The sequence below is a fragment of the Nothoprocta perdicaria genome, unplaced genomic scaffold, assembly GCF_003342845.1.
Source record: "Nothoprocta perdicaria isolate Ctin4 unplaced genomic scaffold, notPer1 scaffold_26, whole genome shotgun sequence".
NCBI classification, from domain to species: Eukaryota; Metazoa; Chordata; class Aves; order Tinamiformes; family Tinamidae; genus Nothoprocta; species Nothoprocta perdicaria.
Genome location: NW_020455488.1, coordinates 5,669,942 through 5,684,436, shown reverse-complemented (window position 1 = coordinate 5,684,436; position 14,495 = coordinate 5,669,942). Strand labels below are relative to the sequence as shown.

At 50.0% G+C, this 14,495-nt stretch overlaps 2 protein-coding genes across 2 annotated transcripts in view; one reads left to right on the top strand and one right to left on the bottom strand.

The window, feature by feature from the left end:
• Positions 1-9,811, top strand: part of WDR76 (WD repeat domain 76) — a 10,187-nt gene extending 376 nt beyond the window's left edge. Inside the window, exons 2-14 of the mRNA XM_026040641.1 lie at positions 370-533; positions 579-639; positions 992-1,084; positions 2,543-2,598; positions 3,363-3,483; positions 4,218-4,319; positions 4,433-4,476; positions 4,563-4,716; positions 6,256-6,408; positions 7,506-7,720; positions 8,147-8,299; positions 9,068-9,121; positions 9,522-9,811. Coding sequence (XP_025896426.1) covers positions 370-533; positions 579-639; positions 992-1,084; positions 2,543-2,598; positions 3,363-3,483; positions 4,218-4,319; positions 4,433-4,476; positions 4,563-4,716; positions 6,256-6,408; positions 7,506-7,720; positions 8,147-8,299; positions 9,068-9,121; positions 9,522-9,777 — 1,626 coding nt within the window. The 3' untranslated portion in view covers positions 9,778-9,811. The remainder of the gene's footprint in view (positions 1-369; positions 534-578; positions 640-991; positions 1,085-2,542; positions 2,599-3,362; positions 3,484-4,217; positions 4,320-4,432; positions 4,477-4,562; positions 4,717-6,255; positions 6,409-7,505; positions 7,721-8,146; positions 8,300-9,067; positions 9,122-9,521) is intronic.
• A 3,174-nt stretch (positions 9,812-12,985) lies between these two features.
• Positions 12,986-14,495, bottom strand: part of FRMD5 (FERM domain containing 5) — a 46,693-nt gene continuing 45,183 nt past the window's right edge. The window contains exon 14 of the mRNA XM_026040534.1: positions 12,986-13,703. Coding sequence (XP_025896319.1) covers positions 13,138-13,703 — 566 coding nt within the window. The 3' untranslated portion in view covers positions 12,986-13,137. The remainder of the gene's footprint in view (positions 13,704-14,495) is intronic.

The following is a 14,495-nucleotide window of genomic DNA, read 5'->3' as shown; positions in this document are numbered from 1 at the left end:
GCCGAGGAGCCGTCGCCGCGGAGCCGCCAGCGGATGCAGGTCGGGCCGGGGCCGCCGCGCGCAGCGCCCGGGACCGGCACCGGGACCAGCACCGGCACCGGGACCGCGCCTGGTGGGGGGGGCAGCGGGAGGTGAAGAGGGCGGGTGGAGGGAGCGCAGCGTGAGGAGAAGGCGGGAAGGCGGGAGCGGGACCGCGGGGAGGCGGGAACGGCGGGAGCCGCGGTGCGGAGAGCGGGCCGCGAGCGGGGCGCGGGAATGGCGGCAGCGGGGCTCGGGGGAGGCGATGGGGGCAGCGGGCGGGAAGGAGAGCCGGCCGCGCGGGAGGGGACCGCGCCGCGCTGAGCTGCCGCCCCGCTCCGCTGTCCCCAGGAGCGCACCCCGCCGGGCGGCGCCGAGCCGCGGCCCAGCCCCGGGCGGCCCGCGCGGCCCCCGGGCGGGCGGCAGCTGCGCGTGCTGCTCACGCCGCTCGCGCCCGCCGGCCGCCTGCCCCAGAAGCGGCTGCTCGGCCGCTACGAGGGCGGCGGCGGGAAGAGGCCCCGCGCCGCGGCCCCGAGCGCCCCCGCGGCGCCGCCCGACAGCGACGGCAGCGAGCGCAGCGACGGCAGCGACGAGGGGGACGAGGGGGACGCGGGCGCCCAGGTGAGCGGCGGGAAGCGGCGGCTCCGGGCGGGCGAGAGACCCCCGTGGGGCCGTGGTTTTGATTAACCGGCTTTAATAAATAACCCCCTCTTAGCTAGTTAGGGCTCTGCCTAGGGGCCCGCTTTAGCCGAGCTTGGGCAGCCCGCCCTGTCTGTGCAGACGCAGTGACCCTGAGGGGTTCCTCAGCTCCGCTTTCACARTCGGCGTTTATTCACTTACCGATTTGTGCTGTTGTTGGTTAGCGAGCACATCGAGCCGCTTTGAAACGAGCTGGGCCCGCGGGTCCTCAGGAGCCCGGGGTCCCCAGCGCCCACACAGCGAGCAGGGCCGTGACGGCCTTTCCTTTCCCTAGGAGGGGTTTGCACACTTGTCGGCCTACGAAAGGAAGAGGCTCAAGAACATCACGGAGAATGCCAAGTTCTTTGCTTCCCTCAAGCTGCACGAGGTTTGTGTCCCGATTATGGGAGAATTATATATGTATATGGGTCCTATGTAGGAATTATATGTATGGGTCCTATATAGGATGTATCCTATGTATAGGATATAGGAMCCATCGTTCTTGTTGTGAAACCCTTGGCTAAGTGATAAGCGTCTGAGGAGAGCCATGGAAACTTCCCAAGGCATCAGGACTGCCCGAAGTAGTCTCTGAAGAACTGAGATTATTTTTATGTCACCTGTTAGATTTTTTTTTTAAGAAGGGAAACCATTAGTTAGATCTAGAAGAATTTAGGGAAAAAAAAAAAAAGCARAAAAGAAATGCCGTGCTGGTGCRTGCAGGCAGAGCCTCTGATCCTGCAGGAGCAGATGCGGTGGCTCTGGTAACCAAACACACCTAAAGTCATCCTTCACGTGGCTCGTGGAGGTGCCCGGGCAGCGTGGCTGGCTGCTCGTGCCCCGTCCTGCCCGTTCCCGTGCCCCGTCCTGCTCGCAGGATTCCAGGCGGGGCAGTTTCAGGTTGTCAGGACCGCTCGGCTCACGGCCCCGGGTCTCTTTGGGAAGAGGCTTGCAGGGCTCGGGCGGCTGGACGCCCTCCCCGGCCTCAGATCCAGCCTGGTGGAAGGGCAACGCGTGCCTTGTAATGCTGTGTGTYCTGCGGAGAGAATTTAGATAGCTAAAATAATAGAATTTAAAATGTTACCTGCTTGAGTGGATCCGGTCCTTTGCCCTTTCTGCACTGCCTCTCTTCTGCCTTTTTAAAACTCAAAGTGCGTCCCTTTTCTGGCAGCAGCGAGTGAATTCCTTCCTGGAGCGGCTGCGGTTCGCTTGCCCGTGCCAGGTGGCGAGAGGTGGTTGGGCACCAGGAGGAGGCAGTGGGGCTCGTCACCACCCAGGGAGCACCTTTTCTGCCCCTTACCCCAGGGAGCAGAGCAAAGAGCCGCAGCGTCGGCGGCCGCAGAGCGGCGGAGAGCAGCAAAGGGGGCTGCAGGCCCCCGTGTATGTAATATGTATGTATTACACACATATTATATGTATGTATTACATACACAGGCCCCCTGTGTATGTACACCCCAAAGGTGATAGAGAGAAAATGTGGAGGGAGGCCTTGGTGGCTGCAGATTCTCCTCTGAATGGCACAGTGTGCTGTGTATCTTTTAGTGTATTTTCTTTGCTTCATGCATGGCATACATTGCATTCATTGCAAAGAAAGCGTGCACAGAACATGCAGACAGGCAGTGCTCTTTTCCTAAACGCCAGTTGCACAAATGAGGGAATTCTCAGTAGCATGTGGAAGACCAGTGCAAAGCAGAAACAGCACAGCTTAGTATTTAAAGATCCCTTTTTATTATTGCTTTGTAAACAATTATGATAGAGTTTATTGCAGCCTTTAGGTAAYGTTATTTTGTATATTTTTTATGCTTGTTACATGCTTTTCTTAATTCTTTTTTTTTTTCTGCTTTTTAAGTCAGCTGCAAGACTTCAACAAATTGCAAATAAAGTACAGCCTCACGTCACCAAAAGGTAAAAATAACTGTGGGATTTGTRTCCTCGTTCCTTTGGTGTGTTTTASCTGGCGAGAAGTTCCTCTCTAAAGCTGTRTCTGAGGAATATTATTTGAAACTCTCTGAAATCATGAAAAGCCAGATCCCTAGGTAGTTTCTTTCCCCTGCTACTCTTTGGGGGGAAAAATGTCAGTGTGAMTATTACATCAAATTACAGAAGTTATTCTTTTTGTGATATGTGTTTTAAGGCATTTCAAGTAAATTCTTGAAATACATTTCAAGGTTTGTTCTTTATTTTACAATATTTTATGTGATGGCTAAAAGAAAATAAATGTTAAGTAATGAGAGTAAATAATAAAAAAGSGAGTGGAAAAGAAGGAGGGGAAGAAATAGATACAGGGAGAAAGGATTGCTAGTAAGTATAAAAGAAATTGCTTTTTGCAATGCCAAGCAAAGCAGAAAAAAACCTTAAGCACAGAATAAAGCTGCATACATGATGAAAGAAGGTGGATAAAGAAGACTAGCTCAATGAATAGAAACATGGTGGAGCRGGCGGGAAGAAAAGCAGCAGTGGCAGGATGCGCTGAAAGCAAAACAAAAAATGCATATTTATTGCTAAGTGGGAAAGCTGCTGTCTAACTTTGCTTTCGTTGCTGTTACTGAGGGAGAAGGGAGTCGGGGCATTCCTAGCRGGAACGGGACTGCTGCGGTGTTGAAGCGGGGCTGAGCCCGCGTGCCCGGCCCGGCTTCACCGTGCGCTCTCGCCCGTTTGGCACGCTGCAGGCCCAGGGCCAGGAAGGCCGAGGAGGAACCGGTGCGCCGCAGATCCATGCGCCTGCAGAGAGCGGAGCCCGCGGCGGCGCCCGCGCCAGGAATCCCCGCGCAGCCGGGAGACGAGGAATACGTAAGAGGGGCAGGGAGCGCGGAGGCGGCCGAGCCGCGCCGGCTGCTGCTGCTGYTCGGCGTTGCCGGGCGTTTCACCCCCAAACCTGCAGCCACGCGGGCGGCCCTGGCGCAGATATCACTGATAAAAGTGAATTCTTCTGCCCTCGAGCTCCTTGCATAGGGGGCCTCTCGGTCTCCGCTGGAAGGTGGTCAATGTTCTTTGAGTCCTGTTGATGAAATGGGGAGGTTTGGGATGATCTGTAGGGTCTTGAGGTAAAACGTGCAGTTTTCAGCTCTCCGTGTATTCTAAGCAACTGTACATTCCAAGTTTTATTGCTCTTCTAATGTTACTGCAGTGTAACATTTTATAAGGTTTTTTTCCTTTGAAATATTTACTACTCTATTTAAAGTAGTTATATAGCAACAAGTAAACATCCTATTACCTGAGRCTGGAATTTCAGTCTCGCGCATTGCTGCAGGATAAAGGTATCCCCATTTGATACGTTTCTTCAAGATAAAGCTTGCGGGGTATCGGGAAGGACAAATCCTGGGGCAGCTATTTGCCTTTGCTGTGCTGTGTAACAAAGTTCGTTTGTTTATTCAATAACTAATTTTGATACAAACTTTTTATTGTTTGTTTCTTGTAGTCCGGTAGCTGTGTCCTCAGAATAGCTTGTGTGTGGAGAGTTAACAACTCGCCCTGTTCATTGGTTTAGTTGCTATGTGTTGGGAATATGACTGGTGTCGTTCCAGCCTCGAGTTCCGCCTGGGCCTCTCTCCATGCTTCCAGAGGATCAGAAAGAGAACAGCAAGGTGGCRGAGGAGTTCCTGGCTGTGTGGACAAGGATAAGCGAGGTATTGCTAGCTTTGTGAGGTATTGCTAGCTTTAAGTAATTACTTTTGGATAACGTAATTTAACCTGAATTCTAAATAATCTAACATCTATTTATTTTCCTTTCTACCTGTAGATGAAGCCTAATGATACAGAAAAGCATTCACGTGACATGGAAAGGTAATCTGAAAGCAACACCTGGAAAGCAGGTACTGCCTCGTTCTGCCCTTCTTGTGTTGAATAACCGGTATCTTGCTGACGCCCAGATACGTGTCCAGCCTGARCAGCATGACCCTCAGCGAAGACGGCGTTAAGAAGGTGGTGAAAACCCGAGTGTGCTCCATGGCCATCCACCCCGCGGACAGCACCCTCTTCGTGGCCGCTGGCGACAAGCTGGGGCAGATTGGGCTCTGGAACGTTGTGAGTCACTTGGTGCCGCGTCCCGGGCACAGCCACTGGTGGCAGGAGGGGAAAAGCTGCCGGAGGCTCTGCCTGCTCCTGGGCAAGGCCCACGCTCACGGGGGGAGAAGGTTGGGCTCGGGTTTATGGGGAGAACACCAGTCGCTGGCAGAAAGAGTATTATCAACAAAGCTAAAATTACAGTTCACTGCTGAGTGATTCAGGGTCTCATTGCAGGACCCCTATAAACTGCCATAATTAGGTTTTRGAGCATGAGGGGAGATGGATGTACGTGTGTGCAGGGTGGTGGTTGCTGCTGTGTGGTTTGGTTTGGYTTTGAGTTCGAGGGAGTTTGGGATAGTTTCAGAAAATCACTGTTGTTTCAGAAAGTAGAAATAAGATTGCGATGCCAATACGTGATGGCACATATTTACATGTACTGTTTCCCACTGTTTTTGAAAAAGAGCTGAGCATTTGGAGGTTTGAAAGCCTTGGGAGCTTTGCAGATAGTTGGTGTTTGAATTGTCTTGGTCCTGCAGCAGTTTCTGTCGCTGTCTTGCAGCGCTCCAACCTCTGCTGTGGTGCAGTGCCATCCAGTCTGGCTGCTTGCAGTCCACACAAACGTGGATTTTCCAAATGCCGTTAACCTCCCCTTTGGAATCTGTCTTGAGTCATGTCTGCTTTGATAGCTTCAGGAAATCAGTTGACTGTCTTTAAGAATTTTGTTCAGTTTTAAAAATGCTCTGTACAATGTAGAAAGCTCAGACCGTGCAGAAGCTGTTAGTGCCCGTAAAGGACTGTGATGTGGTGACTGGTAGGCTCACATCTCTGAATGCTACAGCCTCTCTCTGGTGGCCTGGCTACGTTAATGCTGCTTTTCCTCTCTTGCTCTTTGGTTTTGTTTTCCCAAAATRGGTTGGACTTTACCACATTTGGGAGCAGGGTAACCTTTGTGGAATGAATTGGTGCTTCCTCCCCAATGGACTATTTCTTTTCCTTTAAAGTGTCACAGCTGCAATGGTATCAGTGTTGGAAGAGCAGATTTGGGTTATTTATAACAGGCATTCAATTTTGCTTAACGTAATCTAGCTTGAATTCTAAGTAGCCCAATTCTGATATTTCCTTTCTCTGATATGAGTGGCACACGTACATATGTGTGGTTGTCAGCGAGGAATTCGGATATGGTGACAGAGAAACCATTTCTGTCGAGTTTCTCTAATGAACTGCACTTAGATTGCAGCAGGAGGTTGCAGCTTTTCCAGTCTCWGCAATAGAATTCTGAAATTGGGTGAAAATTCATCGTGGTCTTTTGAGCTGAAGTCCTTGTGCGGTGGCRAGAAGGGTCCTGGCCATTAGCCTGGGCACGGCCACGCGGCTGGAGCCTCCGATAGCTGTTCTCGTGCAGCACCTCCACACCCCACTGCTGCTTCTCCACCGCTATTTAGAATGGACTGAAAACACTGGCAAAACAGCTACATTAATTTGAAAATTGTAATAATTAGGAGAAATACCCAGAGTGATTAGCGTCTGTGTCCATCACATCTCAATTGTTCTTTTCAGGACTGTAAGACTGAGGAAGGAACCCATGTCTTTATCCCACATAATTATCCGGTCAGCTGCATGCATTTTTCTCCTGCTAATCCTGCTCACCTGGTGTCTCTGAGCTATGACAGTCTGCGATGTGGGGATGTTACCAGAGCTGTCTTCGATGAGGTGAGCGTTGCCTATACTGCGCGTTCCTTAGAAATCCTTAAGAAGGAAATCCTGAGAAATCTCTACGTTGTGTACTCCCGTGAGGGCTTAATTTCACTGCACCCAAATTGGGTTTYGTCAGTGGTTTTGTTAATAAGAAAKTTGAAAATTCYATTTCTGCAAAGATGCATGAAGTATAATTAACATTTTGAAAGGTGGAGAGGCTTCCTAGTCGGTAAAACACAGTGACATCCTGGGCACTCCCAGTTTCCTTCCTGCACAGGCAGTTGCAATTTCATACAGAAATTGATTTCGTGTCTCCTTACTAAGGCAGTATGTGCCTCTCTGCTTTCTGAAGAGAGAACCTCTTAAAGATAGCAAATGAAAGCAGTTTGAAGAGACAAATCTTACAAAAAGCTGTCACAAAGCACGAGGTGACTGTTCTTCTCACGCTTGAAGTGAGCAAATGCGGTGGCTGTTTGGAGCTGGGCAGAGGAGCTGCAGAGCTTTTGATGCTTGTTTGCTTGCTTTGTTTCTTGACAGCTTTGTCTGCCTTGATCAGGCCTCCAACATYAGAAAACATAACAGGCTGCTGCAATTTACAGCTTTTTTTTTTCCACCCCCTCAGAAGCATCATGATCTTGTGGGGATCTGCAGGCCAGCCAGCTGCTTAGCAAATACCTGCAGTTGGTAGCTGAGGGATCCAGGAAATTCATTCTTGATCCCTGCACTCACAGGAGTGTGTGGAGGGACCTTGGGAGAGAGCTGCAGTTTTCCTGCCCTGCCTGCCGTGTGCCAAATTACATGGCTTGGTGACACCCCTGACTATTACTGACRCTACGGAGAAGAAAGCTGTTCATAGGGACCTTGTGAAAGTTTTACAGAGTTCGGAGGATTTTGCTTTCCATTTGGCTTTGGTGTAGGTGGTTAGTTATCTCCTCCGTGAAAAGCATGCTAATTTTATGGAAAGGTTATCTAAATGAAGAGCTAAGGCTGGAGCTATCAAATTGGGTTTTGTCCGTTAGCATTTTTAGTGTATAAAAGTGTTCTGGTTATTATGAATAACAGTGTGTTTAGTTGCATCGTGCCTGTTTCATTTTGGCCTTGTCTATGCTCAGATCTGCAGGAGCGAGGAAGACTTTTCTTCCTTCGACTTCTTGGAAGAAAACGCCTCCTCGGTGCTCGTGGGGCACTGGGACGGCCGTGTGGCCGTGGTGGACATGCGGAGCCCCGGCGCCTCTTCGGAGCTTTCTGCAGACATTGGCTTCAAAAGGACGAGGACGGTCCACGTTCACCCCGTGCAGAAGCAGTATTTCATTGCGGCTGGCTCGCTGTACGTACCTCCAACAACCTGCAGTCGGCCAGGGCTTTACGTGCCCCTTTTGCACTGCGTTTTGCTAAAAAAGGCATGTTTGGAGAGCAGGATCGGCTGGTGAGGAGGACACTTCATCAGCCTCAGGACATATTCAAGTCCTCACTATCTTTCTAGAAAACAAGTTTTTATGTCTAACCAAAAATAAGATGTGATACTGACTTTACCTATTGGTAATGGGTTTGACATGGTCCTTTGAGTTACTGAGTTGTTTTGAGAGAAGATCACATCACATTAACAATAATTGCTGAAACTAGATTCTAAGCACAACGTGCATAAAACCTGTGCTGATCTCCAAGGATTTTTTTGATAAAGGGAAAATAAGGCTGCGGGTTGTCACTTTTTGAGTGTCACCTTGTGAAGTGCTGCCCGTGCCGTGCGTTACAGGGACGTCTGCATCTACGATGTCCGGTACCTGAGGCCGAAGGGCAGCAAGCCCGTGAGCACCTTGCAGGGACACACCAAAAGTGCCGCTTCCGCCTACTTCTCGCCCGCCACTGGAAACAGGGTGGTGACCGTGTGCGCTGATGATAAGCTCAGGTAAGAGGCACGGAGGGAATGATCATGGAATGCTTAAGGTTGGAAGGGACCTCCAGAGGTCATCTAGCCCATAGATCTTCGTGGAAAACGCCCCTGGCATGTGGGGTGGCTGGTTGGTTTGTTTTCCTGGTGCCATTGCTGAGAAGGTTTTATCTTTGTCATTTGTTTTCCTGAACTTTCTGCGTAGACATTTTTAATATTGCATGCTCTTTTGATTTTTTCTTTAATTCTCACTTTCTTTTAGAATGTTTAACAGTGAGCAGTGAAATATTCAGGTGCTGTTGGACTTAAGTGAATGGATAATGAATATGAACAGTTAATGTCTGGCGAACACTGTTAATGTCTGAATATATTTTTGACTGTTGTACCTTTCAAAAGAGCTAGTGTGKTTTTTTTATGTTTTCTGCCATTCAGTAATTAAAACTGTGGTGGTGCATTGAGCTYGTTGAGCTGTATTTTTAGAGACCTCTTCTTTTTTTTCTACTTTGTCAATTTGTGACCCTAGTTCAGGTTATCTGGCCATGTAAATAGGTAGTTGCCTCTGTATATTGGCTGAACAGTGGTTTAAAAGTCTTAAATTGCCCCAAAYGATGGTAGGTGCAATGTGAGAGGCCCAGCTCGGGGCAGGCTGAAAATCAGGCCCCGCAGGGATTGTGTCTCGTAAAGCTGCCGTAATTACCTGCCCTCTGGAAAGAAGGAATGTGCAGATAGTGTAATTATCATAGCATTATTATACCTGCTATTAATTAACATGTCTTTGTTGTGAAGGATCTATGACACCAGCTGTTTATCATCTACCATTGGAGTTCTCAGTGCCATCAGGTAAGCTAAGCACTGGGTTGCTTTTTAATGTTAAAGAGCGTGTTTTTAGGTAGAGTCCCAATATCTGCAAAACAATTTTATGCCCTAGAAGGGTGAATCATGTTAGGAATGGAGTGTTTTGAAGTGTTTGGTTTGCTGTTCTGGYGACTTGGTTTCTCCTTTTACTAAAACAAGCAACCATCGTGTTTAAATACTTTTGGTAAATAACTGTTCCTGTCAAAGTGTGGTTTGCTTTGTCTTTTTGCTTTATTATGTCTTTGTTCCATCCCAGCACTCATGGTTTGCGAGGCAAGAAAGGGGGATTTAAGCAGAAGTGACATAAATGACAATTTAAAAAGAATGGATTTGATAAGAAAAATACTTACCCCTTTCTTTTTCTCCCATTTTTTTTCCCYCAAAGACACAACAATAACACAGGACGCTGGTTAACTAGGTTCAGAGCAATATGGGATCCCAAACAGGAAGACTGCTTCGTGGTGGGCAGCATGGCACGTCCGAGGCAAATAGAAGTCTTTCAGGACACAGGAAAATTGTTGCACTCCTTTTATAATGTTGATTATCTTGGTTCTGTGTGTTCCATTAATGTTGTGCACCCCACTAAGAACATCTTGGTGGGTGGCAACTCCAGTGGTCGCCTTCATGTGTTCAAAGAATGAAAAATGTTGCTCAGATCTGTATTTTTTTTCCTTTTTTTCCCTTTTGCATGGAAGTGTTTAATTTGTACTAAACTTTTTTAAGCTAACTCTACACTCTCAGGATAAAAGTGTATTTTGAAAGGTTTAAAATAAAATTTCTAAACTATATCTAGCCTTCTGTTATTAAAAAAGGTATTAATCCCRCCATGACAGCCAGTGATAATGGTTTTTATCAAAACAGATTTCTTTTTCCCCAAATATGTAAGCCATGTTTTGAAAGAGAGGAAAGCAAACCAGTAACCTATAGGGTTATTGGCTAATATTGGTTACATTAAATATATTGGTTATATTAAATATATGAGAGGTCTGCTGCAGAGCTTCACTGTACGAGCGGGCGCCCTCGCTGACGGTGCCGAGGTGCTGTTGCTGCCGTCTCTGGCGAGGTCGGCGCGTGTCCCGTGTCCGTGTCCTCAGGGAGTCGTGCTCGTCGCTGTGTCGCCGAGCCCTCCCCGGCCCCCCGCGAGGGTCTTTGGGGGCGCTGCTGGTGGAGGGGTTGCCTGCWGCTGCGGGGCTGTGAGCTGACCGCAGCAGCGCTCGGCGGCTCGTGGGGTGCGYGAGTAGGTGCCCGCCGAGCCCCCCGTTTGCACCCGCGAGCCCCCTCCGTGACTGAGGTGATGGGGCAGCTCGTGGGGGTGTCGGCCAGGCTCGGGGTGCTGGTGCGTGCCAGGGTCCCTGACAAAGGCACTGCTAATCACGAGCGCTTCCGAGCAGCTGCTGCTCCGTAAGCCTGTGTTCATGCACTCCCAGCACACGGACACGYGGGGATTAGAACACGAGCGGGCTGCACGCTCTGGACCGGGCTTAACCCTGCTTTCTAGGCGGGGTTTGACAGAAATGAGGTGTCGTCCCCATGCTCTGCAGAAGGGATGCTCGAAGGGCGAACTCCTCGGGGACTCGGCACCTTTCCCCACTCGAGCAGAAAACCAGCACTGACACCGTAAGTGCTAACGAGCCGGCTTCGGGATTCACCTCGGACAAAAATGCCAACTCTTATTTTCATGATATTGAAATATTTATTTAAATTTAAAAATACTTTTCATGGCACCAATGAGTTTATGCTAACTAAGATATTGAATATGTAGAAAAAGGTACAGTTTGAAGGAAAAAAATGTAACTTACAGTATTTGGCACATGAAAGGTTAATTTCTAGATTTTTTTTTTTATGAAAACTAAGAAATTCACATTTTCAGGTATTTTACCGTCTACTGCTTAAAGATGCAGTATGCTATTAAGAGTTGTCTTCGGATATAAGAGTCTGTGGAAACAGCATTTTAATATAAAGACAGGTAAAACTAACAGGTAGTGAAACACAAGACAMCGTGGGACATACAGGAAAAACATACAACGAAAAGATATCAGTTCTCATGGTTTTACAGTAGGATGCTGGGTGAAAACTGCAGAGGTAAACTAGGTTTGGCATTTATAGCTAGTCTAAAAGTAAGCTGATGTAAAAGATATTTTTTTTTTTTCCAAGGTCAATCCGTCCTATGCTGCCCTGTGTTTTCAGGAGGCTGGCTAACGCACCAAGGCTTTGGAGCTGGCCGTGTCACCGCGGGACAGGGCGACGCTGTTCGGACAGGACACCAGCAGCAAGGAAAAGGATGGGATACTGCATCTTTAGCCTGGGGTGGGAAATGTCAAGTTTGAGACTATCACTCACTGCATAGAAACACCATTTACTACGGACTGAGGTAGGAACACTACACTAAAAGTTAATTCGGCTATGTTGCATAAAACAGTATATCATGTAAAAACCTAAGCTCGGTCTCCTGGCGGCAGTCGTCACGTAAGCTGCCTTCCAGAGCGTTGGTCAGTGTATGCGAACCCCTCGCAGCGTGTGTGATGATCGGATGGCTATGGCTAGGTCTTGAGCGGTGAGACACAACTGCTTTGCGTTGAGTTTTTTTCCCTGACAGTCAGTAGTTAAAATGGACTTTATTTATTGCAGTGACAAGCCAGCAAAGCCCACGGTTCTCGCCCAACCTGCCCCTGCCGGGTGTCCCGTGCAGCGCTCACAGACAGCGGCGGGACAGCCAGGCTTGAAGAACTGCGGTTATGGCCCCAGCTTATGTAAAATCTCTCCCTGAGATGAAATTAAACTTGCTTGCCTGTTTTAATTTTCTTTGTTAAATGCTGCAAACTTCTCGATTAAAAACTTCCTTCCACTAGCGTTTATTGCTCCCTTTGTAAATAGAGTGTTCTGCTTCTCAGGTAACTAAGGAGTCCCGTGTTCATGTKGCAAGGAAAATGAATTCGTTTTATTTGTGTGTTTTTGCTCAAGGGTAGCTAGGTTAATGGTTGCCCATTGGCTTCTCCTTTATTTTCCTTTTTCCTCCAGTGTTACCTCCAGTTCTGTAGTCCTGGCCTTTTTACCTCCAGCAAAGTCAGAAAACCACAGCTCCGTTCTTCATTCCAAAACTAGTTACGGGTTAATCTGATGTCAGGAGTCCACTCTACAAAAGCGTTTATTCCCAAACCATTTTCTCCACTTGAATCACTTTGTACAGCGCGCTACGTTCACCCAATCCATAAAGTAAAAAAAAGACTCGATTAGCTCAATAACAAAATAGCATTTTGTTGTTAAAATATACGTCAAAACAGTCTTTTTTTTTTTTTTTTTTGTACAAAACGAGTACAAGGTTGAGGCCCAAGGTCTCCCTAAGGGAGCGCGGGGGTGGCTGCTGGCTGCGCGCTCGGGGCGCCCGGCGGCACCGCGGGGACCCCCGCGGCTCCCGGCACCGGGGTGCAGGGCGGGGAGGGTCCTGGGGGACCCTGGGGGCGGCCCGAGCGCCGCTTGCCGGTGCCAGCAGGACCCCGGCGGGACCGGGGCGCTCGGCCCGCAGCCAAAACGGGGCCGCGTTCGGCGGCGAAGCGCGCGCGCCGGAGCCGCGGCTCGCTAGCACCATCGCTGAAGCTCCTGCCCGCTGCGCCAGCCCCAGCGCCTCGGCGGCCGCCGGAGGCCAAGACAAGAATCGGTAGCGATCGTAAAATAAGCTCCTCTCTTTATTTGATGCTTCCCAAGTCATACACGCAGCTACGAGCATCGAAATTAAAACCTGCCGCTGGGCTGCGGGCTCCGAGGTGGGAAACGGAGCAGCTGGGTGTGATAGGAAAGAGGGTCTGCAAGGAAATGTGTCTGACCGGGTTATGATCTATCCCTTTCGTCGGCTCGGAAAGAAACGTCCTGGGCCGCACTGCACTTTGAGTCATGAAAGAAGGACTTAGTGTGTGTGCCGATGGTGCCACAAGGGTCCCATTGCTGGGAACAGGTAGCCGGGATCTTCCGAGTCCACCTGGCTAGTTAGGAGGAGACTCCTGCCTTCAGGTGTCAATGAGCAGGCTTACCACGGCGCGGATTTTGCAGGCAAACCATCGCCTGAGGGGACAAAAGTATTGATAATGGAACTGTTCAAACTCGGGGGTCTGGCGAATATCACGGAAAAAGGCAGTGTCAAGGTCAGACTCGGTAAGGACGATGAGGAGGAGGAGCAAAACAAAGAGGAGTCCCACTGTCACAAGGAGCAAACGGAGGACACTTAAAACAAACTTATTCACCTGTGGGGCCTGCGCGGCGCCGCCGGGGCCGAGGGCGCGCGGGCCGGGCGGCTCGGCGGCCTCGGCGGCCGTGGGCGTGCTGGCCTCGGCCTCCTTCTCCTCCTCGATGCTGCAGGGCGCTCCGTTGAGGTGCCGCGCGAGCAGCAGCAGCTCCAGGCTGTGCTCGGCCACGGGCGTGGGCAGCACGCTGTCCGCGGGGCTGTAGTTCTCGTCGGCGATGACGGCCACGCGCTCGCTGCTGTCGGCGCGCGCGCCGCGGGCGGCCAGCGCCTCGCCGTGCGACGCCGAGCGCACCGGCGTCGAGTGCGCGCTGTCGCGCAGCGACTCCAGGCCTGCCGGGACACGGCGGGAGAGGGGCCTCGGTGGGCGGCGCTCGGCACCGGCACTGCCGCGCGCCCCCCGCGCTGCTGCACAGCCCCCCGCTTGCTTCGGGCCGCACACCTTTGCTTAGGCGCTTCTTACATGCTTATTATGGTTGTATAGTTCAATAGGTGTTTAAATATACAGGTGTGTGTACATACACATATACATGTGCATATGTATATAGGAATGTGTGTATGCATATATATATATATGTGTGTGTGTGTGTGTGTGTGTGTGTATAAACATACAGATATAGACACACATGCATATATGTGTGTGTGTATATATATATATATACACACACATATATATGTGTGTGTGTATTATATATATATTTATATATATATAATAATATACACACACACACACACACACACACACACACACACACACACATATATATATATGTATATATAAAGAGAGGGAGAGAGAGATAGAGAATCCCAGAATAGCTGAGGTTGGCAGGGAGCCCGATGGCTCACCCAGCCCCTGCTCCGGCAGGGACACCCGGAGCACGGGGCAGGCAGGCGGGTTGGGAGATCTGCAGAGCAGGAGCCTCCCGGGCAGCCCAGCCCAGGCTCTGTCACTATGATCGTGGTGTCTGTGTGGAGTTCTTCCTCACATGGAGATGGAAGTGCCTGGGTTTCCCCTTGCACCCCTTGGTGCTGGCGCTGGGGACGGTCAGACACCTCACGTGTGTGGGGACACCCGATGTGCTGCACGGGCAGCTCCAGGCGGTGCTGCTGCAGCGCGGGGCCTGC